Below are 24645 nucleotides of genomic sequence, written 5' to 3' on the forward strand. Positions count from 1 at the left end.
TGGATTGCAGCACACCAGGCTCCTCTGTCCCCCACTATCTTCTGGAGTTTGCTGAAATTCATGTCCATTGAGTCGGTAATGATACCTAACCATCTCATCCTCTCCCACTATCTTCTCCCACTTTCAATCTTTCCCAGCATCAGGGTCTTTTCCAATGAGTTGGCTCTTTGTATCAGATGGCCAAAATACTGAAGCTTCAGAAATGTAGTTCCTTGCTGCACTGATGACTGGCTTGGCCATGAGACAAGCTTTCATCAATGGCATATTAGGAGACATGAAATGTGCTTGCATGGTTGGGCTTTCCTTCTTGAACTTGTGCAATTCATTAAGAACATAACCTGGGTAACCCACTTGCCCCAGAAGAGTGAGCCACATGAGAATAGTCACCCCAACCAACCAATCTGAACATGATAATATTTGGGATGTCACTAACTTTTGGTGTGGTCTGTTACAGTGATAGGTGACTGCAAGTGAGTACAATAAGAATATTCATATAAGAGTATTTTATAGAGAAAAGTAACATCTAAAACTTTGTTATCATTTGGTGTGTTTTGTTCATTTTTCACAATAATGTCAGCTAAAAATCCTAACAAAATTATTCAGGTGCATGTCTAGCGTGGTTCTCGGTCTCATGAATTTTGACTGAAAGTGAAACAATGAAAAGGATTAGGGTGGGAAAGAAGGCTGAGTGGGAAAAGAAAACGTAAATGAATTTTCTTAACTAAGCAAGAAATGGGAACAAGATCATTAGAGGTAAGCAATGAGAAAATTCTAAGTTTATGGAAAAGAAACCACCTCATCTGTCAAGTTTTCCTATTTGCTACTGGCATCTTCCAGCTGTGCTTTTTTCTATCTTTGAAAAATTGCACTTTCATTTCCTACAATCTTATGATTTTGCTGCTTTCATTTCTGTTGTGATTAAGACTCTGGTCTTCTTTCAAGGTTTGCACCTTCTTACTTACCATACTTCTGGTCCTTGAAACACCCTGATCCTTAACTAAAAATGTCCTGCCATGTGGTTCTCTCTTGTTTGATTAATGATTTTGTATCCAAAGTGGACCTAACAAACTATCATCTCCAGAATTCCTTTTCTGAGCTGAGGTCTTCCTTGCATAAATTTCTTATCTACTACAGTATAATTGCATTCATCTCACACACTAGTAAAGTAATGCTCAAAATTCTCCAACCCAGGCTTCAGCAATACATGAACCATGAACTTCCAGATGTTGAAGCTGGTTTTAGAAAAGGCAGAGGAACCAGAGATCAAATTGCCAACATCCGCTGGACCATCGAAAAAGCAAGAGAGTTCCAGAAAAACATCTATTTCTGCTTTAATGACAATGCCAAGCCTTTGACTGTGTGGATCACAATAAACTGTGGAAAATTCTGAAAGAAATGGGAATACCAGACCACCTGACCTGCCTCTTGAGAAATCTGTATGCAGGTCAGGAAGCAACAGTTAGAACTAGACATGGAACACCAGACTGGTCCCAAATAGGAAAAGGAGTACGTAAGGGCTGTATATTGTCACCCTGCTTATTTAACTTATATGCAGAGCACATCATGAGAAATGCTGGGCTGGAAGAAGCACAAGCTGGAATTAAGATTGCCGGGAGAAATATCAATAACCTCAGATATGCAGATGACACCACCCTATGGCAGTAAGGAACAATGAACAAAAGAGCCTCTTGATGAAAGTGAAAGAGGAGAGTGGAAAAGTTGGCTTAAAGCTCAACATTCAGAAAACTAAGATCATGGCATCTGGTCCCATCACTTCATGGGAAATAGATGGGGAAACAGTGTGAGACGTTATTTTTCTGGGCTCCAAAATCACTGCAGATGGTGATTGCAGCCATGAAATTAAAAGACGCTTACTTCTTGGAAGGAAAGTTATGACAAACCTAGACAGCATATTTAAAAGCAGAGACACTACTTTGCCAACAAAGGTCCATCTAGTCAAGGCTATGGTTTTTCCAGTGGTCATGTATGGATGTGAGAGTTGGACTACAGAGAAAGCTGAGCGCTGAAGAATTGATGCTTTTGAACTATGGTGTTGGAGAAGACTCTTGAGAGTCCCCTGGACTGCAAGGAGATCCAACCAGTCCATCCTAAAGGAGATCAGTCCTGGATGTTCATTGGAAGGACTGATGTTGAAGCTGAAACTCCAGTATTTTGGCCACCTGATGCTAAGAGCTGACTCTTTTGAAAAGACCCTGATGTTGGGAAAGATTGAGGGCAGGAGGAGAAGGGGACGACAGAAGATGAGATGATTAGATGGCATCCCCAACTCAATGGACATGAGTTTGGGTAAACTCCGGGAGTTGGTGATGGACAGGGAGGCCTGGCCTGCTGCAGTTCATGGGGTCGCAATGAGTTGGACATGACTGGGAGACTGAACTGAACTGAACGGTATAAGGAGGTGGCTGTAACCTGCTGACACTGCTGAATCAAGAAGGGCAAGACACAATGTTCAAACAATGGTTTGCAAACACCACAAAAATCAGTAAGCGAACAAGCCCAGACTATCTACAGGCCTTCAGATTTCTTCATTGATGTTATTTTTACTGAGTGATGACATCCTTAAGTACCTAATACGTGTAAAATCCAATACTGTGCATTTCAAGGAAAAGAAGGTACCAGTAACTTCAATATAAAGTATGGATCAGAATGTTTCAGAGAATTCTTTCCTTCCCCTGTTGATCCTATATAATACTGGGTCTGTTTTAAATCTATTTAAGTAAGACTACAGCATATTTACGTTGGTATAGTTTCTTGAAAATGCAAAAAAAAGATCCCTGACTTAAGGCTAAAAATGAATACAAGTATTTATTATGCTCTTACTGCATGCCAGACTGTTAAGTGCTTCTGGTATATAATCTCAAATAATATATGCACACATGCACACACACAAATCCTCTAGAAAATCACTCTTTTTATAACGAATAACATATTTAAGAGACTAAGAAGTACAAACGCAGAAATGATTGTCTAATTTTTCAAATTCCACAGTCCATGTGTCTCCCACATTTTCCCCATGGTAGCTGATTCTGGAGATTAAAGATGTAGTAAAAAAAAATAAATACTCAGCCCCAAAATCCATTACTATGTTGACATTAAACACTTTGATACAAGAAAGTGGTACAAAAGAACTGGAGCACTGATGACCACAAGGCAGAAAAGCTTTCAGTGTTAAGAGAGGTGAGTGACTCATAAGACAGTCTTTGGTTCCTTTGACTGAATTTCTAAATATAAATAAAACAGTTTATGCAAAAGCAAGAAGACAAAGGTTTCCATCTTCAGGGGAAAAAATGGTAACTCTCATAAGAACCTCTAAAAAAAACTAAACATTTCTAAGGAAAAAAAAAAAAAAAGCCAATTTGATAGGAAATCCCAAGGCATTCATCAACTTCAAAATCACATGACTTAAATTTCAGAATTAGCATTGCTAGGCACCAAATAGAAAACATTTCGAAGTTCACTGACAGATAATTTCAAGTATGTAATATATCCTTCATGTAGCTCATTGTAAGACCCAAACCTCCTGTAACCAGATATATAAGAAAAAAAAAGAAACTTCATAAGTCTTTTTTTATCCATAATTTTAAGGAGAACAACATGACAACCTTTCATTTCTCTTCATATATAACCTCAAATAATATATGTGTACCTTCATATGACCTCTCTGAGGAACTTACCTACAGCGTGATCCTTCTCACAGCTTAAAGGGCCCTTTACATACCCCAGCTATTTCTAGCTTGACCTTACACTGCTTTCCCCTCTTGCGCTTCCTCTTCCAGTCAGGGTGTACACAATACTATTCTGCTTCCTAATTCAAAGGTCTGAGGATATTCAATTGCTTTCTGTTAAGGTCAGAGGTTTCTCTGACACCACAGACTAATAATATATAATGATTAATCATCAGACTCTATACCGAATTGAACACAGGGTGTCTACTTCCCTCATCACTGCGTTCCTGGTAACCAAGCAGTACAGTGTCAGGCATGTGGTAGAAACACAATAAATATTGACCAAATAAATGAAAGCAACAGTTTGCACAGGTGAACTGGAGTAAGTCACCTCACAGGGCTTGAACTCATCCACAGGAAAGAGGTACAAATTAAACTGGAGAAGGGAACAAGAAGCATGCCTAAATCACGCCCAATTGCTTAGCAAACTTTCTACACTTTCCTACATTGCACTGAGAAGTTCACAGAAGGCCTTATTGCCTATTCCTGGTAATGTCCATCCTGCCTGAAGGGGAGTGTATAGGACAGTATTGTTGAAGTTTCCAAATTCAAATAATCTACATATTAATCTCAAGAATAGTTGTGCTATCTTTTATTTTCTACTGCCATAGAGTTAAGGTTCATCTCAATCTTTTTGGGTTAACAGCACTTCAGTATTAAAATAATCACATACTTCTATGGATGTATAAATCTAAAAGTATGCTTTTTGTATTCTTCACTATTTACATTTAGCCTTAGAAATCCCAGAAATTCTGAACTTAAAGTCTTTCCCCATGTTTTTATAGAATCCAGATCTACAACCTTAAGCATTATGTAATCTAAAAAAAAAAAAAGAATAAGGTGAGAAAATAAGACACTTTGCTCATCCTCAATAAAAGTTTCCATCATTCCTCCCTTCAGAGTTCATACCCCTACTGCAGCCCTTTAACCAGTCTAACACCTGCATGATGTCCATGCCCTGAAGAGAACCCTCTATCCCTACTAACTGGCAGACAAAAGATACACAACAGAATTAGAAACCAAACAGTTTCCCCAAAATATACTGTTTTGTGTCTGCGTGCTTAATCACTAAGTCATGTCCAACTATTTGTGACCCCATGGACTGTACCTCACCAGGCTCCTCTGTCCATGGGATTCTCCAGAGGAGAATACTGAAATGGATAGCCATTTCCTACTCCAGGGGATCTTCCTGACCCAGAGTGATAAGCTAAGTTCACACAGAGTTAAATACATTTCTAGGCCAAACAAAAATCTAATACCATGAAACATGGTTTCTATGGGAACATGCATTTAGAGTTACAAAAACCCAACTTGCAAAACCTTTTGGAACAGTGTGTTTTTAAATTAGAATGCTTATATTCTGAAAAATGCGGGTAAACAAAACTGTCATGAATCAACTCATATCTGTGAACTGCGATCTCTACAGTTTAAATCAAGTGTATCTTTAACTTGTTTTTGATGCTAATGATTTGGTTGATTCCTAATATATTTCTCTCTTGTCCAATTAAATCTTTCTGTGTCTCTTGGTTTCTGTACTTAAATTTCTATTAATTTCCAGTCCAAAAATAAAATCCTTTAAACTAATAGAGCAAAATTAGCATGCTCTAAGTAGAACTTTCAAACTAGAATACCACATAACTCCTAGCAGCTCTAGGTATCACAAACAATTCCTTAGAACAAATACAGTATTTGGTCATCCTAATTACAAATACAGTAGATCCTGTTGACTGAGCTTCCCTGGTAGCTCAGATGGTAAAGAATCTGCCTGCAATGCAGGAGATCAGGGTTTGATCCCTGGGTGGGGAAGATCCCCTGGAGAAGGGAATGGCAACCCATTCCAGTGTTCTTCACTGGAGAATACCATGGACAGACCATGGGGTCACAAAGAGTAGGACACGAATGAGCCATAACACTTTCATTATTGACTATTAGAAACTGCATTATTCTACACATACAGCTAGGTTTAATAAAGCATGTGCTCTATACCACTTTCTTTCCCAGACCAATAAAAGGGTCATTTACATAAGTGTCCAGGCTCCAGCAACTCAGCACACATGTCCTCCATCCAGTGGACTTCAATCATAACTTCTTCAATAAGAAGTGAATTTCAGTCTCGGGGCTCGGTGAGACCTCTCCCAAACATATTTATTCCTCTATTCTTCAGAGTTCTTTAAATGATAATTCAAATGATAACACTTTATCATTTGTTACTAGTCAATATTTCTTTATATTAAACTTTCCCCATTCATATTACTGTATAGTTTCTATGTCCTAACTGGACTCTTACTCATACAATCAACTTCCTTAAAAGCATTTTTTGTATCCTAATAATATATTAATTGTATCCTAAATATATATATATATATATACACAAAAATAATATATTTTTGTATCCCAAAAAAATATTAATTTTTATTAGGATACAAAAAATGCTTTTAAGGAAGTTGACTGTATGAGTAAGAGTCCAGTTAGGACAAAGACTGGTTGCAAACAGGAAAAGGAGTACGTCAAGGCTGTATATTGTCACCCTGCTTATTTAACTTCTATGCAGAGTACATCATGAGAAACACTGGACTGGAAGAAACACAAGCTGGAATCAAGATTGCCGGGAGAAATATCAATAACCTCAGATATGCAGATGACACCACCCTTATGGCAGAAAGTGAAGAGGAACTAAAAAGCCGCTTGATCAAAGTGAAAGAGGAGAGTGGAAAAAGTTGGCTTAAAGCTCAACATTCAGAAAACTAAGATCATGGCATCCGGTCCCATCACTTCATGGGAAATAGATGGGGAAACAGTGGAAACAGTGTCAGACTTTATTTTTTGAGGGGCTCCAAAATCACTGCAGATGGTAATTGCAGCCATGAAATTAAAAGACGCTTACTTCTTGGAAGGAAAGCTATGACCAACCTAGATAGCATATTCAAAAGCAGAGACATTACTTTGCCGACTAAGGTCCGTCTAGCCAAAGCTATAGTTTTTCCAGTGGTCATGTATGGATGTGAGAGTTGGACTGTGAAGAAGGCTGAGAGCCGAAGAATTGATGCTTTTGAACTGTGGTGTTGGAAAAGAGTCGAGAGTCCCTTGGACTGCACGGAGATCCAACCAGTCCATTCTGAAGGAGATCAGCCCTGGGTGTTCTTTGGAAGGAATAATGCTAAAGCTGAAACTCCAGTACTTTGGCCACCTCATGCGAAGAGTTGAGTCATTGGAAAAGACTCTGATGCTGTGAGGGATTTGGGGCAGGAGGAGAGGGGGACGACAGAGGATGAGATGGCTGGATGGCATCACTGACTCGATGGACATGAGTCTGAGTGAACTCCAGGAGATGGTGATGGACAGGGAGGCCTGGCGTGCTGCAGTTCATGGGGTCGCAGAGAGTTGGACAAGACTGTGTGACTGAACTGAACTGAACTGAATATATGAATGATACAATTCTGTATTTTTAAAAGAGAAATCTCAAAAACAATCAGGAAGGGGAAAATTAACCATATACGGTTGGTTTTTTCTTAGAACCACCATTTACTGAGCACTTACTAAAAGTGTACAAGGCACTGGAGACTTCATTAGGTAGGCACGATGCATTACATTGTTGGCTACTGGTGACTGGACTCAATCTCTAGTCCCTCTTTCCTCCTTGGACAGGGGAATAGGCTCTAATCATAGTGGCTGTTTTTTCTGAGGCAAAGCTCCCATCCTGAAGCAATCTAGTCCCCCAGCCAGGAGTTATCTCATTAACATACAAAAGGCAGCAAATTTCTGTGACAGAAACCAAAGGAAAAGACTAAATATTTAGTCTTTCACTGTTTCATTTAAATTAAAAAAAAAAAAACCACCTAAAAATATACAGCAGACATTGCATTTAACTTATTCACAAAACAAAAACAGACTCACAGACTTAAAGAATGAACCTCAGGTTGCCAGGGGATAAGGATGAGAGGAAGGAGCAGCCAGAGAGTATTATATATTATACCCCAGCCAGTCACATATAGCTACTTATAGATACACCAAGGCCCCAAATTATTTTGTTTGTTCTGCTCATGGACTTCTCTTTGCTTCAAATGATATCATCCATCCCCCTATACATCTTCAACATCACCTCCTCTGTGAGGTCTTTCCTGTTCTTAGATCCTCTCCTTGGTCCTAGCAATATATCCTATATACACCTCACTTAAGGAAAGAAGTAAAAGCATCAGTTGCTCAGTCATGTCTGACTCTTTGTGATCCCATGGACTGCAGCCCACCGGGCTTCTTTGTCCTTGGAATTCTCCAGGCAAGAATACTGGAGTGAGTAGCCATTCCCTTCTCCAGGGAATATTCTCAACCCAGGGATCGAACTCAGGATTCCTGGATGGCAGTAGGATTTTTAACTGTCTGAGCCACCAGGGAAGCTCCATATACTTCACTTAACTTTTAATATAATGTATGCATTTCTGGCTCCCCCCACCACCAAATGATAAGCTATTTTATAGTGTATTGTTTATACCTATCTGCTCAAAAAAAGAACAAATGAATAGATGGACATGATAATAAGAAATAACTGGATATCTAAGCAGAAATGCAACTGAAGACATGAAACAAGAGTTTATGTGAGGGTGAAAGTTTTAAATTATTTTGAAAATACAAATTTAGCAGTAATGAACGTATACAAACGACAAATTACATAAACACTCAAAGCTTGCAAAGTAGAAAGCAGAAAACCAAAGACCAAACCTTGAAAAACTCCTACAATTAAGTAAACACACAGTCCGTGATATTAGCAACCAAACTTTAGTATGCTGGATAGCCCAAATGTACATACTTTAAATATATGTACTGTAAATACACAGCAAAATCGGACAAGCTTGCAAAAATCTTGCCCATACCTACACCTACTTGAGACTGTCTTCTTACCCATCAATTCTCAACTTCCCTGTGTCTGTAGTACGTGTTTAAATACTAAGGATTTTTGGCAGCACACTCAAAAAGATCTGAAACCTTCACCACAACAAAATTCAACAACTCTTAAGGGAGGTGGCAGTAATTAGAATGCAATTGTTGCTCCAGTACAACAATACTGTCCCATGGTATCTGCAAAAGCAGTTATCACCCTGTTCAGTAGTATCCCACCCTCCTGATTATCCAGGCACTAAGACGTGCTCACAGCAAAATTAACAAGTTTCAACAAATAATACGTATTCGGCATTAACTTAAAAGTAAGGTACAATTGTTTACCTCTTGGTCATAACAAGTGTATTCCGCTCTACACTAAATCACAAAACCTGTTCAGAGGAGATACTGGAATAAGTATAATACATTTACTGAAGTACAGCAAAATAAAGTTTTAAACTATGATCAAACCTGGGGGCACATCTCTGAAGATTTTTGACAACAAAAAGCCTGAGACCGCTACTCTAAGACAAATACTATCAAATAAGTACTGAGGTTACAGATGGAATATAGATGACAACAGCAATAAAATCTACTTTGTATGTTTAATAACCATATTTTGTAAGAATAATGCTGATACATATACATTACTTTCCTTGGTTGAAGCTGAAAATGCCAATAGAGCTTCTATAAAACACTACCATCTGTCAAATTAAGTTAACCTTGTTATTCTGATGTATTTTTTTTTTAATTTTGGTTAGATCTAAGATACTAGTGGACCGCATTCTGTCAGACCTCGCCAACATGACCCATGCATCATTAGAGATACCAAGGGAACATTTCATGCAAAGATGGGCTCAATAAAGGACAGAAATGGTAGGGACCTAACAGAAGCAGAAGATATTAAGAAGAGGTGACGAGAATACACAGAAGGACTGTACAAAAAATATCTTCATGACCCAGATAATCAAGATGGTGTGGTCACTCATCTAAAGCCAGACATCCTGGAAGGTGAAGTCAAGTGGGCCTTAGGAAGCATCACTATGAACAAAACTAGTGGAGGTGATGGAATTCCAGTTGAGCTATTTCAAATCCTAAAAGATGATGCTGTGAAAGTGCTGCACTCAATATGTCAGCACATTTGGAAACTTAGCAGTGGCCACAAGACTGGAAAAGGTCAGCTTTCACTCCAATCCCAAAGAAAGGCAATGCCAAACAATGCCAAATTACCATACAATTGCACTCATCTCACACACCATAAAGTAATGCTCAAAATTCTCCAAGACAGGCTTCAGCAATATGTGAACACTGAACTTCCAGATGTTCAAGCTGGTTTTAGAAAAGGCAGCGGAATCAGAGAACAAATTGCCAACATCCACTGGACCATCAAAAAAGCAAAAGAGTTCCAAAAAAAACATCTATTTCTGCTTTATTGACTATACCAAAGCCTTTTACTGTGTGGATCACAATAAACTGTGGAAAATTCTGAAAGAAATGGGAATAGCAGACTATCTGTCCTGCCTCTTGAGAAACCTGTATGCAGGCCAAGAAGCAACAGTTAGAACTGGACATGGAACAACAGACTGGTTCCAAATAGGAAAAGGAGTACGTCAAGGCTGTATATTGTCACCCTACTTATTTAACTTATATGCAGAGTACATCATGAGAAACAGCGGGCTGGATGAAGCACAAGCTGGAATCAAGATTGCCAGAAGAAATATCAATAACCTCAGGTATGCGGATGACACCATCCTTACAGCAGAAAGTGAAGAGCTAAAGAGCCTCTTGATGAATGTGAAAGAGGAGAGTGAAAAAGGTGGCTTTTAAAGCTCAACATTCAGAAAACTAAGATCATGGCATCCGGTCCCATCACTTCATGCCAAATAGATGGGGAAACAGTGGAAACAGTGTCAGACTTTATTTTTTGGGGGCTCCAGAATCACTGCAGATGGTGACTGCAGCCATGAAATTAAAAGACGCTTACTCCTTGGAAGGAAAGTTATGACCAATCTAGACAGCATATTAAAAAGCAGAGTCATTACTTTGTCCACAAAAGTCTGTCTAGTCAAAGATATGGTTTTTCCAGTAGTCATGCGTTCATGCATGGATTATGAGAGTTGGACTTTAAAAGAAAGTTGAGCACTGAAGATGCTTTTGAACTGTGGTGTTGGAGAAGACTCCTGAAAGCCCCTTACTGCAAGGAGATCCAACCAGTCCATCCTAAAGAAATCAGTTCTGAATATTCATTGGAAGGACTGATACTGAAGCTGAAACTCCAATACTTTGGCCACCTGATGCGGAGAACTGACTCATTGGAAAAGACCCTGATGCTAGGAAAGACTGAAGGCAGGAGGAAAACGGGACGACAGAGGATAAGATGGTTGGATGGCATCACTGACTTAATGGACATGAGTTTGACTGAACTCCAGGAGTTTGTAACTGACAGAGAGGCCTGGCGTGCTGCAGTCCATGGGGTCGCAAAGAGTCGGGCACAACTGAGTGACTGAACTGAACTACATATGAGATTAAATAAAAATGGACTCCTATTCATGGAAGAAAAACACAAAGGGAGCAAGAAAAATGGTGAAAATGGAAAAAAACATCTCCAAGATATGTAAGTTGAGGGAAAAAGTAGTATTTAAACTATAAAGAATTCCTTCAAATCAAAAAGGAAAAAGTAAAACAACTCCCCCTCCCCCCACCCAAACAACCAGAAACAAATGTGAATTCCACAGGGAAAAAAACAATGGTTCATAAACATATAAAAAGATAACCAATTAACCTATCAACATAGAATGGTTAATGGTTCATAACTGTAAGTGAACCACCAAATATGCTCACAGGCTGCCTTCTCTACCCCACCGCAGCCTAAGATGCTCAGACGCACTAGAGCCCTCCCTCAGAAGCCACTAGCAGGAATGGAAATAATCAGTTCTATTAGTTCTGCAGTTTTATTACCAACTTGAAATCCCAGCCCACTGGGGAAGAAGTCTGGAATTCAGTTCTGAGAATCTGTATGGAGCAATGAGAACAGAGTTCATAACCCCAGGAGGCCTGCGCAGAGAGCTCCTTCTTGCCTCCCAAACTGGTCATTTTAGACCTGAGGCAGTGGACTGATGCTAATTTCTTTTCAACACTCTTCCTTGGCCCTGTCCTGACCCAATTTATTTAAAGCTTTATGGGAAGACTTCAGGGGCCCTCTTTCTAAAGTGCCAAGACCAGCTCAGAGGCCTCCGTGGAGGATACAGAAAGACCCACACCCTGAGTCCAAGCTTGTTTCTGTAGCTCCATCTCAAACAAAGGTGACATTTGATTTTGCATGTACCCTGGTTCAAATTATGATGCATAAACTTATGTATATGCAAGTGTATGGTTGGTTCTCACATTAGTACAAGCACAGCATCAGATCCTGGCCACTAATAGTTCTTCACTCCTGGTCCCTCTTTCCATATCCTCTCCCATATCCTTCCTCTTTACCTAGGATCTAGCTCTCAGCTCCACAGTCAACCCTGCCCTCAAAGCTAGTGCCACTCAGCCCAACAGACCCACTTCCAGGCTAGACAACACCAACAAAAACCCAACAAATAATAAGTTTCTAGTTCAAAACAAGCTACTCTTCTGTCTTGTTCCAACATGGACCAAAAACCATAAGAAATGTCTTTCTCTACTTAATTGTTTACCTGTCCACAGTTTATCCCTCCCCATCACTGGTACCCCAACTTCTCTCCAAACTTCCAAGCCAATTACCATGTGAAAGTATTTTTTTACCCTATGGAAAAAAAAATAGACATCATAAGATTATTATTCTGTGTGCAATTAATTAATAAAGAGATTAATTTGGTGTTAGTTTGAGGCATGAAGAAGAAAAGCCTTTTCATTCTTTAGCAGGGAGCCTTTTTATGAGGCATTACTAGAAAAAATATAAAACGTAGGAAAAATTGTGCAACTTCACTTTGTTTTGTAAGCATATAGTACTGGCCCGTAAATGTTTTTACCTCTGGGAACATCTTTAACTTTTTTGCCATCTTCAGACTTCGAAAAATAAGTAGCTTTTGTTATTGCTGATCCTGTGAGAATGTAAACCTGAATAATATGAGAAACAATACTTAAAAATCATCCAAAAAATAGCCAATAAGAACATGAAAAGGTGTTCAAAACCACAGTCAATCGGGAAATATATACTGACATCACAATGAAGTACCACTACTTACTAAAATTGCTAACATATAAAAGTTGATAACACCGTTACAAAGATACAGACGACTGGAACTCTCATTCATTCCTGATGGGAAGGTACAATCACTGTGAATAACGATTTAGCAATACCTTACAACAGTTATGTATATGCCCAAGAAAAACACTTTAGAAGTACACCAGGGACCATTCTTCCCTGGTGGCCAATGCAGGGGACTCGGGTGTGATCCCTGGTTTGGAAAGATTCCACATGCCGCAGAACAACTAAGCCCGTGCGCCACAACTACTGAGCCTTCGTGCTGCAATTACTGAATCCCATATGCCTAGACCCTGTGCTCCACAACAAGAGAAGTCACTGCAGTGAGAAGCCTGTACACCACAACAAAGAGTAGCCCCAACTTGCAGCCACAACTAGAGGAAGCTCAAGAACAGCAACAAAGACCCTGCGCAACCAAAAATAAATAAAACTTTCATCTTAAAAAAAAAAAAAAGTAGCAGTATATCAGGTACCAAAGTAAGAACTGTCCTTTTAAAATTAGCAATAAAATAGAAACATCCACCATCATCACTTCTAAACATTTATCAGACGTCTTACCTAACACAAGAAAAAATGAATTATAAGCATAAAAATTGTAAATAAAACTATCATGATTTATTTACACAATCTTTATATAAAAAATCCAAAAACCTCTCTCAAAAAATATCAGAAAAAATTTTAGCAAAGTGGTGAGATATGAAATCAATCTACCAAAGTCAGCTGCATTCACACACACCAGTTCAGTTGCACAGTGGTGTCCCACTCTTTGCAACCCCATGAAATGCAGCACGCCAGGCCTCCCTGTCCATCACCAACTCCCAGAGTTCACTCAGACTCATGTCCATCGAGTCGGTGATGCCACCCAGCCATCTCATCCTCTGTCGTCCCCTTCTCCTCCTGCCCCCAATCCCTCCCAGCATCAGAGTCTTTTCCAATGAGTCAACTCTTCGCATGAGATTGCCAAAGTATTGGAGTTTCAGCTTTAGCATCAGTCCTTCCAAAGAACACTCAGGACTGATCTCCTTTAGAACACACACCAGTAACAAATGACAAACATTTTAAAGTACTTTATAATACTGTTATTGGAAAATATCAACTATATAGGGCAAATAATGTACACGAATTCTACTGTGAAAATCATAAACCAAGTAAAAAATATTAAAGATCTAAGATGGCTTAGTGGTAAAGAATCCATCTGCAATGCAGGAGATGCAGCTTTAACCCCTGGATCAGGAAGGTCCCCTGGAGAAGTAAATGGCAACCCACTGCAGTATTCTCGCCCTGGAAAGCTCATGGACAGAGGAGCCTGGAGGGTTACAGCCCATGGGGTCGCAAAAGAGTTGGACATGACTTAGAAACTAAACCACAAAAATATTAAAGTAGAGCTAAATTTAAAAAAAAAAAGTACACCCTGTTCATGGATAGAAAGACTCAATATCATAAAAGATGTTAGAAGTTCCAAACTGCTCTACAGGGTCAATAAAATTACTGAAAAAAAAAAAAAAAACCTCAAACAGGGTTTTTCAGAGAACTTCGTAAGATTATTCTAAACTTTCTAAGGAAGCTACCAAAGCACATTGGAAGAAGAGCAAACTTCCTGTTTCAGTACAGAGACTATTATGAAGCCTCAACAATGAAGACAGGATGGTATTCACAAAATGAACCGTGGAACAAAACAGCAAAGGGGGAAAACAAAAACGCATTTTCCATAAAACTTTTACATATGACAGAGATGCTATGTCAGTTCAGTGGGGGAGAGCATTAACTTTTCAATAAGGTAAGATCAACAACAAAAAAATCATACACAGATAAAAATTAAATTGGATCCCTAACACATCAGATACAAAAATTAAGTGCAAACAGGTCTAGTTGTTGCAAACACAACTTTTAAAACTCTTATTATTATACACATAAATTTCATTTATATAGCAAAGTGAAAAAAGTTTCCAAAGTTAAAACAACTAAAATTTAAAAATATGTGTCTTTGGAATCAGAGAGGCAATAAAAAGGAAATCAAAGAGAAAGAACACAGGATTCAAGCTGATTACAATCTCAAATGAAAACAGAGGGATGGGATGAGGTGATTATATGTATAGATATAGGTTACTTTCAAAGTTCTCACTTTTGCCTTAGGCAGTGGGTTCAATGTGTACTTATCATCAAAGATTAATTTGCTATTTCATAAATAAATGAAAACATATTTGTATTGATAGCTGATTATGATCCAAAGTTTATGATTAATTCCATGCTGTGTACTTCAGAACCAACTAGAATTAAAACAAACCTGACAAAAAGTATCTGACCACTTATGAAGGAAGCAAATACAGAACTGGCATACAAAAATAATAATTTTAGACAAAGCAAAAAGTTATTCTAGCACACAGAGCAAAAGAATAGAAAAAAATATAAAATGAAATTTGAAGCAAGACAGCGAGATGAATGGTATCTAATATTCAAATAATGTAGTTTCAGAGTAGGAAGAAAATGGAAGAGAGTAACAGTAGTAACTTTTAAATATATATCTTTTTCCTGAGAAGAACATTATAGTTTTCAGATCAAAAATTTTTGTCAGGATGGTTAAAAACACACACACACATGCGTTCGAAATCTCTGAAATCTAAAACCAAAGAGGAAATCTTATAATCTCATACAGAGAGTCCTACATGACTGAGAACATACATACACACAGAAAGTTAAATTATCTACCCAAAAAAAAGTTAAACAGCATTAAACTACACCGAAAAGCATAGTTAAAATTAAACATCTAAATACCTATTTTAAAAAATTTACTTGCCACTAATATTTAACACAATTAAGTAAAATAATATTTTTTTATATAGAGTACATTGTAAAAATTTTAAAAATCATTTAAAATTACCATTCCATATTATCCCAATAAACTCAAGAAAGATGTAAGAAAAAATATGCTAAACAGTCTTATTGCGAGCACAGGGAAGGAGGAAAAACTATTAATTATTACATAAAAACATGTTTAAATATATTTGTTTAAAATTAAGAGAAGAAAAAGCTCTTTAAATAAATGAAAATCAGATGGCAATAAAAAGATTAAACATGTTATCACTATATATATACACACACACACACACACATACATGATGAAATCTTACTAAACGACCAGCAAAATCAAATTTAGATTAGATCTATTAGAAATACAAATATAATTTGATGAAATTATATTAAAGGTAGAAACTTCAATCTTGCTCAGAAGATATAAAAATAAAACCATGAAATATTCAAATCACACTCTGAGTGCTCATGTGATATATATATAGAACTCTAACTCAAAAAATACAGATTCTTTTACATGATCATTAAAACCTCATGTGCTTAGTCATAAGAAATTCTTAATAAATTTCTAAAACTATTACAAATCATATTCTCTAAACAGAATGTTTCAATTGTATTGAAACTAAAAACCAACAACTTAAAAAGTACAACAAAAAAGGTAAAACAAAAAATATTTTAAATAATAAAAGAAAAACAATTTAAGATAATAGTCAAAATTTGGAAAGCATAACTAAAACGTGCTTTAAATAAAGCGGTCAGACTAATAAGCGTCACAGTCATCAAAACATCAAAGCCACTAGCACTTAGGTTGAAAGATCAAAAACAAAATGCTACAAATTTTGACTGATTTAACTTAATGCTATGCTAGACAATTCCAAAACCGTATGAAAAAACAAAAAGCTTTCTAATCTTCGTATGAGCTAATCTTAATAGTCCATACACATATAAAAACAAACCTTGTAACAAATCTCATTTAAAAATGAAGATTCTAATTTTTAGATTAAAATTTAGTGTAATGAATTCTGAGGCATCAGGACAAATGCGAGCCAGAAAGCAATACAGGTTAATGGTTAATGGCTGAAGCCCCCAAGTCTCAGAGTTCAAAGCCCACCCTCAACATACACTAACAATGAAATATTGCTTTAGTTTTTCTCTAATACTTTTTCCTCAACCAGGACATGAAAGTAAAAAAAGTGTCTACCTAAAAAAGTGGTTGGGAAAATGAAGTTGAAAAGAAGTTATAAAATTCTTTGCACACTTTCTTAACATAGTACTTAGTAAAATGTTATGTGTTATCCATTACAATTGTGCTTATCATAAAATACCACCATCAGTTGTTGCAAAAAAAAAAAAGATGTTTGATAAAGAGTCAACATCTAAATCTGATTTCAAAGCATTTTAAAAACTTATAACTATAAGGACATTTCATATTACAATGAAACAATACATTACAGACCCTACTATTAATCCTAGTATTCTGAAATCTTAGCTAAAATAATAACATATGATAAAAGAGGTGCCAAAATTGACAGAGAGGAGGTCAGAACGATAATTATTTGCAAATGTTATGGACTGCATACAAAGAATATTGAAGAATATCATAATATTAGAACTAATGAAAATTCATTAAGACAACGGGTTACAACCTTAGTATAGAGTCAAAACTAGGTGAGAAAGGAAAGGAGTGAAAGGGGAATAAGTAGCTGGATCCTGCTCTCTCAGTAAACCAAGTCTTATGCTAACCAGATAACCAACCATTTAATACTAAACAATGTCTATTTTATATAATGTTTACAGTGATTTATATAAAGTTAAAGACAGGAAAAGGTCAGTTTTCATTCCAGTGCAAAAGAATGCTGAAACTACCACACAATCGCACTCATCTCACATGCTAGTAAAGTAATGCTCAAAACTCTCCAAGCCAGGCTTCACCAATCTGTGAACCATGAACTTCCAGATGTTCAAACTGGTTTTAGAAAAGGCAGAGGAACCAGAGATCAAATTGCCAACATCCACTGGATCATCAAAAAATCAAGAGAGTTCCAGAAAAACATCTATTTCTGCTTTACTGACTATGCCAAAGCTTTTGACTGTGTGGATCACAATAAACTGTGGAAAATTCTGAAAGAAATGGGAATACCAGACCACCTGACCTGCCTCTTGAGAAACCTACATGCAGGTCAGGAAGCAACAGTTAGAACTGGACATGAACAACAGACTGGTTCCAAATAGGAAAAGGAGTACATCAAGGCTGTATATTGTCACCATGCTTATTTAACTGAAACACTGGGCTGGAAGAAGCACAAGCTGGAATCAAGACTGCGGAGAGAATTATCAATAACCTCAGATATGCAGATGACACCATCCTTACGGCAGAAAGTGAAGAGGAACTAAAAAGCCTCTTGATGAAAGTGAAAGAAGAGAGTGAAAAAGTTGGCTTAAAGTTCAACATTCAGAAAACGAAGATCATGGCATCTGGTCCCATCACTTCATTGGAAATAGATGGGGAAACAGTGGAAACAGTGTCACACTTTATTTTTCTGGGCTCCAAAATCACTGCAGATGGTGACTGCAGCCATGAAATTAAAAGACGCTTACTCCTTGGAAGGAAAGTTTTGACCAACCTAGATAGCATATTGAAAAGCAGAGACATTACTTTGCAAACAAAGGTCCATCTAGTCAAGGCTATGGTTTTTCCAGTAGTCATGTATGGATGTTAGAGTTGGACTGTCAAGAAAGCTGAGCGCCGAAGAATTGATGCTTTTGAACTGTGGTGTTGGAGAAGACTTTTGAGAGTCCCATGGACTGCAAGGAGATCCAACCAGTCCATTCTGAAGGAGATAAGTCCTGGGTGTTCTTTGGAAGGAATGACACTAAAGCTGAAACTCCAGTACTTTGGCCATCTCACTCGAAGAGTTGACTCATTGGAAAAGACTCTGATGCTGGGAAAGATTGAGGGCAGGAGGAGAAGGGGATGACAGAGGATGAGATGGCTGGATGGCATCACTGACTCGATGGACGTGAGTCTGAGTGAACTCTGGGAGTTGGTGATAGACAGGGAGGCCTGGAGTGCTGGGATTCACGGGGTAGCAAAGAGTCAGACACAGCTGAGCAACTGAACTGAACTGTCTCTTTAAATGCTATATTATATTTTTATAACTTCCAGTTCAGGTCAGTCGCTCAGTCACGTCCAACTCTTTGCGACCCCATGAACTGCAGCACACCAGGCCTCCCTGTCCATCACCAACTCCCAGAGTTTACTCAGACTCATGTCCATGGAGTCGGTGATGCCATCCAGCCATCTCATCCTCTGTCATCCCCTTCTCCTCCTGCCCTCAATCTTTCCCAGCATCAGAGTCTTTTCCAACGAGTCAGTTCTTTGCATCAGTTGACCAAAGTATTGGAGTTTTAGCTTCACCATCAGTCCTTCCAATGAACATTCTATAACTTTAGACAATTCCTAAATTAGAAACACTACATTATTGCAACTAAGAAATTTACCCAGAATTCAACTTGTATTGTTTTTCAAGTTTCAATTCTTAATTTGGTTAACCTGTGACTTCCTTCCCACCTAACCCCCAGTATAATTAAATGAAAGCTGACTGTTGATCCATAAGATTCCTTCTGCCTCTCTCCTCTACTTTCTCTTTTTTATCCTCTGTCTGGAATAAACACATGCTTAGCTCCACTAAACACTTGGATATAAAAAAGTTGCTCATGTCTAATCATCTATCTTCAAGGCTTTAAAAGTAAATTCAGCAGCATTTAATGACTTGTCCAAGGTCACGGAAAGGTGATTTAGATCAACCCACATCCTATTCTTTCACTACATTGCCTATATTCTAACAGATGTCCACAATTTCAAGTTTTCATCGTTTCTGCGTGTGCGCTAAGTCACTTCAGTCGTGTCCGGCTCTGTGTGACCCTATGAACTGTATGTAGCCGCCAGGCTCCTTTGTCTTTGGGATTTCCCAGGCAACAATACTGGAGTGGGTTGCCATGCCCTCCTCCAGGGTATCTTCCCCACCCAGTGATGGAACCCGCATCTCTGATGTTGCCTAAATTGGCAGGCAGATTCTTTACCATTAGTTCCAGCTACAAAGCTCTTAACTGTTTCTCAATCATGGTAAATTGTGAGATTCAGTTAAGGAACTAAAATAACCCCTGCAGTTTGTATTTCTCTTAGAAAGCATTCACTCTTTATTTTATTCATCGAATATTTACTGAAACCTACTATGTGCAACCAGTCAATCCTAAAGGAAATAAATCCTGAATAATCATTGGAAGGACTCATGCTGATGCTGAAGCTCCAATACTTTGGCCACCTGATGCAAAGAACTGACTCATTGGAAAAGACCCTGATGCTGGGAAAGATTGAAGGCAGGAGGAGAAGGGGACCACAGAGGATGAGACGGTTGGATGGCATCACTGATTCAATGGACATAAGTTTGAGCAAGCTCTGGGAGTTGGTGATGAACAGGGAAGCTTGGTGTGCTACAGTCCATGGGGTCGCAAAGAGTCAGACACAACTAAGCAACTAAACTGAACTATGTGCAAGGAGCTGTTCTAAGCCCTACGGTGAAACAAAATAGGCAAAAAAAAAAAAAAAAAATTATTATTCAACTCAGGAGAATACAGTTAATGTAAATAGAATCCAGCTCACAGCTGTTCAAATTAATCTGGTCTCTAAGAGAATGCCTTCTATTTAATATATTGCTGCCCTAAAGAATCCTCATTTGGGACCTGAATCAATGAACCAAAATTCTGAGATGAGAATCCTACACTTCAGGTAAATATCAAGCAGAAAGGCCGAATATACACATTCAAGACCAAAATTATGACAGGACTTAACCTTAGCTAATCTGATACCAACTCCAATTCACCTGTATCATCTTAAACCTCAGGAAAACGGCTCTTTGCAGTTTCACTCAATCTCACAACTCCCTGCCAGGGCCAAACTTGAGCGATCAAGCAAAGAACACATCAGAGGCAAAGGAAAAGACACCCCTTGCCTTACGTTACATTGTGACAAGCCACTCTGTAGGTAAACAGAAGACCTGTAAGTTTTGTGTTACTTAAAAAAAAAAAAAAAAAAGACCTGAGTGTTGTGCTACTTTTTTTTTTTTAATTATAATCATACATCCTTTGGGAAGAAAAAAAAAACAATCTCACAAAATAAGAAACTGTTCCAATGAACAGACATAAAGCTGATATTACACATGAGCATACAACAAGTTTTTACAGAAGAGCAGAAAATAGGCTGAAATTTTGGTTATGCAGTATGCACTAGACACTTCTCATTTTACTAATAATTCATAGTTTCCATTTTAAAAACAAAGAGTTTCACTTTTGTTTCTTCTAAAGTAGTTCACTTCCTAGTTACTAGCTTGAAGTCTACTTCCTAGTTACTACCTTGGTGGATTTTAATGTCAGTTCATTTGAAGTAGATGGTTTAAAGTATTTGAACCTGTATGAATATTTTAAAATAGTACTAATATGAGTAACAAAGAACAGCATATTCATATGGCAAGCAAACACATTAAATGTTTCTTTAATACATAAACACCATGATAGAAGTATAAAAATAAATGCGACTATATTGCTCTAAAAAATGTCCACAATCTCAACAAGATGATATGACACATACTAAAAACAGTGTCAAAATGGTAGTATTTTAGACTAACAACTACTCCCTTTGCATAAGGAGGGAACTCATTAAACTAGGAAACTGGACTTGATGGCTAAGATCACTTTTAGTAATTTATTCTTGATTCAAATTTATGCATAAACCTCTGAAATGGGCAGATCTGCATTATCTAAGTACATTAGTCAAAAATCAATTTTAAAAACTCACAAATTTTTTTGCCATTGTTCAAATCTGACATGTGAAAACCATGAGCTACATTTCCCACTTTGAAAAAAAAAATAGGCTTTAACACTTAACATTGAAGAGAACTATAAACCGGAAGGACACCAAGCCTACTAAATATTGCTCAGTATACTATGGCCACAAGATCCTCCTCTAAGTATTAACACTTTGTCACATACTCAACATCAAAAACTAAAGTTCAAAGTATTCAAAACAGAATGAAGGGGATTAGGAGATAAACTGTTCTAAGCTCCCATTATTAAAACTAGAATTATTTCACTGTAAATAAACCGCAGTCTGCAACATCATCTCAATCAACCCAGTCACTCTTTAGTTGCTAAGTGGCGTCCTACTCTTTGCCACCCCATGGCCCCATGCCACACCAGAAACCCCCTCAGGCCCCTCTGTCCATGCGAGTTCCCAGGCAAAGATACTGGAGTGGGTTGCCATTTCCTTCTTCAAAGGATCTTCCCAACCCAGGGATCGAACCAGAGTCTTCTGCATTGCAGACAGAGTCTTTATCACCGAGCCACCTGGGATGCCCAAATTAACCAATAACAATTAACTAACACACAAGAGTTCCAAGAAAACTTCCCCAAAGTGCTTAAAATAACAATGCAGTATGCTCGCTTTCCAAAATTCTTGAGCATCTTCAATTACTTCAAGTACTACCATAAAATTCTAAAAATATCTCAAAGCAAAAACTTAGCACGCTGTGAGTATACATAGTCCATTTTACGACAGTAGGCCTTATTTTAAAATCAAGCACAGGTAGGATACAATGATGCCAAGAAACTACTGATATCAACACCACAGGGTGGGGCATTCACACTACTCTCCCAGAAAAATCGAATAGTTCTACCAGCTTTTCACAGTAAACCGTGGTCACCACCATAATTTCAAGACGAGTAAAGTAATGGTTTTCCTTTTGCCCAAAATGTTTTTCACACCAATAACCCCCTCCCCAAAAATTAAGCCATAGCCAACGACTCTCCAGGATATGGTGCAACCCGTGAGAGTGCACTTCAGATTCCGAAAGCAAAATCGAAGGGGGAAAAGTAGCATCTCTCACTAAACTATACTTAACGGAAAAGATTTGAAGCTTCACAAACCCAGATTTTTTTTTTTTAAGGGAACAACCTCTTTAATGTGTGACCCAGGCAAGAGTAAAGGGTGAGGATGGAACAAGGTCAAACTTAGGGGACAAAATATACCTGAAATAAGCATGGCCGAAAAGGTCTCTTCTTAAGGGACAGTTTCTATATTTTTAAAAAAAGGAAAAAAACAAAAAGAAAAAGGAACCAACCAAATCCTCTACTTTTACATTGAGTCCACCTGGTTCCTGTACCTGGCAATTCAATTGCGGTGGAGACTCTTTTGCAAAATAGCAGATCTGGAAGGCTCCTGTCTTGGAAAGAAAACTGGGTTCACAAGGGATGACAACCGGCTATTTCTTTTTCTTAAAAAAAAAAAAAGACGAGGAAGATAAAGTTTAATTAGGAAGTCATACAGAGGAGTGTAGGAATGTAAGGTCGCGCTCAACAAACACCCATCACCGTCGGTTACAGGAAAACAATTGGCAAGAAGGAAGTGGACTGAAACCCGCTAACTACACCCCGCTTTCCACACGCAGCCCGGAACTGGGCGCGACGCCCCCAAAGCGGGCAGGGGCGGGAGACGGCGGCGCGGGGAAAGCTGGGGCCGCGGAGGCCCGGGCGGCGGGGAGGTCCCGGCCGCGGCGGGGGAGGGCGGCACCTCGGGCGGAGGAGCGGGGCCGGGTCTCCTCACCTTCTGCGCCGCGCTCTGCTGCAGCACGTTCTGCTCCACGGTCATGGCCCCCGCCGCGCCGGCGTCCGGCTCCCCGAGCCTCCGCTGGCCCTGACTGCCACGCTCCGCCGAGCCCCAGGGAGCGGCGCGGACGGCCGGCGAGGACAGCGCCCCCGCCAGCCAGGCGCGAAGGCGACGACGGCCGGCGTGCGCGGGCACCACGGGCTGGCGGCGCGGCGCGGACACCGAGGGCCACGGCGGCGGCCCCACGACTCCGCGCGGCCCGCCTCAGCGCGGCTCGGCGGCCGCGGCCCGGGCCATGAGCGGGCGGTGGACGCTGGGGGGCGGGAGGGCGCTAGCAAGCCCCGACGCGTCACGCGCGCGCGCGCGCTCCTCCGCTGGCGGCTCGCGGGCCACTGCGGGGAAGGGAAAGGGGACAGAGGGAGCGGCCGGCCAGAATGGCGCTGTCCTCCTCCCACCGCAACTCCTCCTCCCCTCCCCTCCCTTCCCCTCCCTCCTCTCCTGTCCCCTCCCCTCCCCTCCCTCTACCGCCCCCTCCCCTCCCCTCCCCTCCCTTCCCTCTACCGCCGTCACCGCCCCCGCCTGGCGGCTCCTCCCCCGCCGAGCCCCGCCCACAGGCCGCCCTAACCCTACATTGTGACCCGCGGGTCGGTGTGACGGGAGGCGGGGCCGCTCCGGAGCCCCGCCCCCCGTCCTGGAGTCCCGCGGGGTGGGGCGAACGAGCGCCACGCGGGCCCGGCCTCGGAGCCGCCCCTGCGGCAGGTTGCGCGACGCCTACCCGCGGCTCCGCGACGCTCCAAGCCAAGGCCGGAGGGCATCGTGCCTCTTCATGCCCAGAATTTGTCAGATTTCCATATCCCTCTAAGAGAAACATTTTCCTCTAGGTCCCTGAACGTTCCCAAACCGCTTTGGATCCCGAATCCTTGGTCTTTCTGAGTCCTCTCCCCAGCCCTTTCTAGGAATTTCACAAGCAGTAAACTTGCCCGAAGAGAAAAGTCAATTGTGATTTAAGCAAAAGGCTGTCAGAAGGCCTTTCGCTGGAATGTACTTTTCTCTGCAACTAATCATTACATAAGTTAATATTGATAGTCTCTGTCAACTTCGTTTTTTCAAACATGTGCCAGTCACTGGCAGGCTCTTAGGAAATAAAAGTTTATTTTCCTAAGGTTTGACGTAAATGAAATACGGTCTATTCAACAGACAGTGTTACAAAAATATCACTGCCTAGATGGTACAGGATACCCCAGTTGCAAAACAATTATCAATTAACCACCCTTCTTGAAATACTTGATTATATATGGAATAGTAAGGAAAACCTAATATTGAGAAAGCAG

General features: G+C 39.6%; 1 protein-coding gene across 19 annotated transcripts in view; it reads right to left on the reverse strand.

Annotated features, from left to right (window-relative positions):
* Positions 1-23890, reverse strand: part of USP25 (ubiquitin specific peptidase 25) — a 161664-nt gene extending 137774 nt beyond the window's left edge. For 12 of the 19 annotated variants that reach the window (XM_069550539.1, XM_069550435.1, XM_069550518.1 and 9 more), the window contains exon 1: positions 23312-23890. In XM_069550539.1, coding sequence (XP_069406640.1) covers positions 23312-23356 — 45 coding nt within the window. In that variant the 5' untranslated portion in view covers positions 23357-23890. The remainder of the gene's footprint in view (positions 1-23311) is intronic. The other 7 variants (XM_069550598.1, XM_069550568.1, XM_069550466.1 and 4 more) reach the window with 7 other exon arrangements.
* Between the last annotated feature and the right edge of the window lie 755 nt (positions 23891-24645).

This window comes from Ovis canadensis, chromosome 1, assembly GCF_042477335.2.
Source record: "Ovis canadensis isolate MfBH-ARS-UI-01 breed Bighorn chromosome 1, ARS-UI_OviCan_v2, whole genome shotgun sequence".
Classification (NCBI taxonomy): domain Eukaryota; kingdom Metazoa; phylum Chordata; class Mammalia; order Artiodactyla; family Bovidae; genus Ovis; species Ovis canadensis.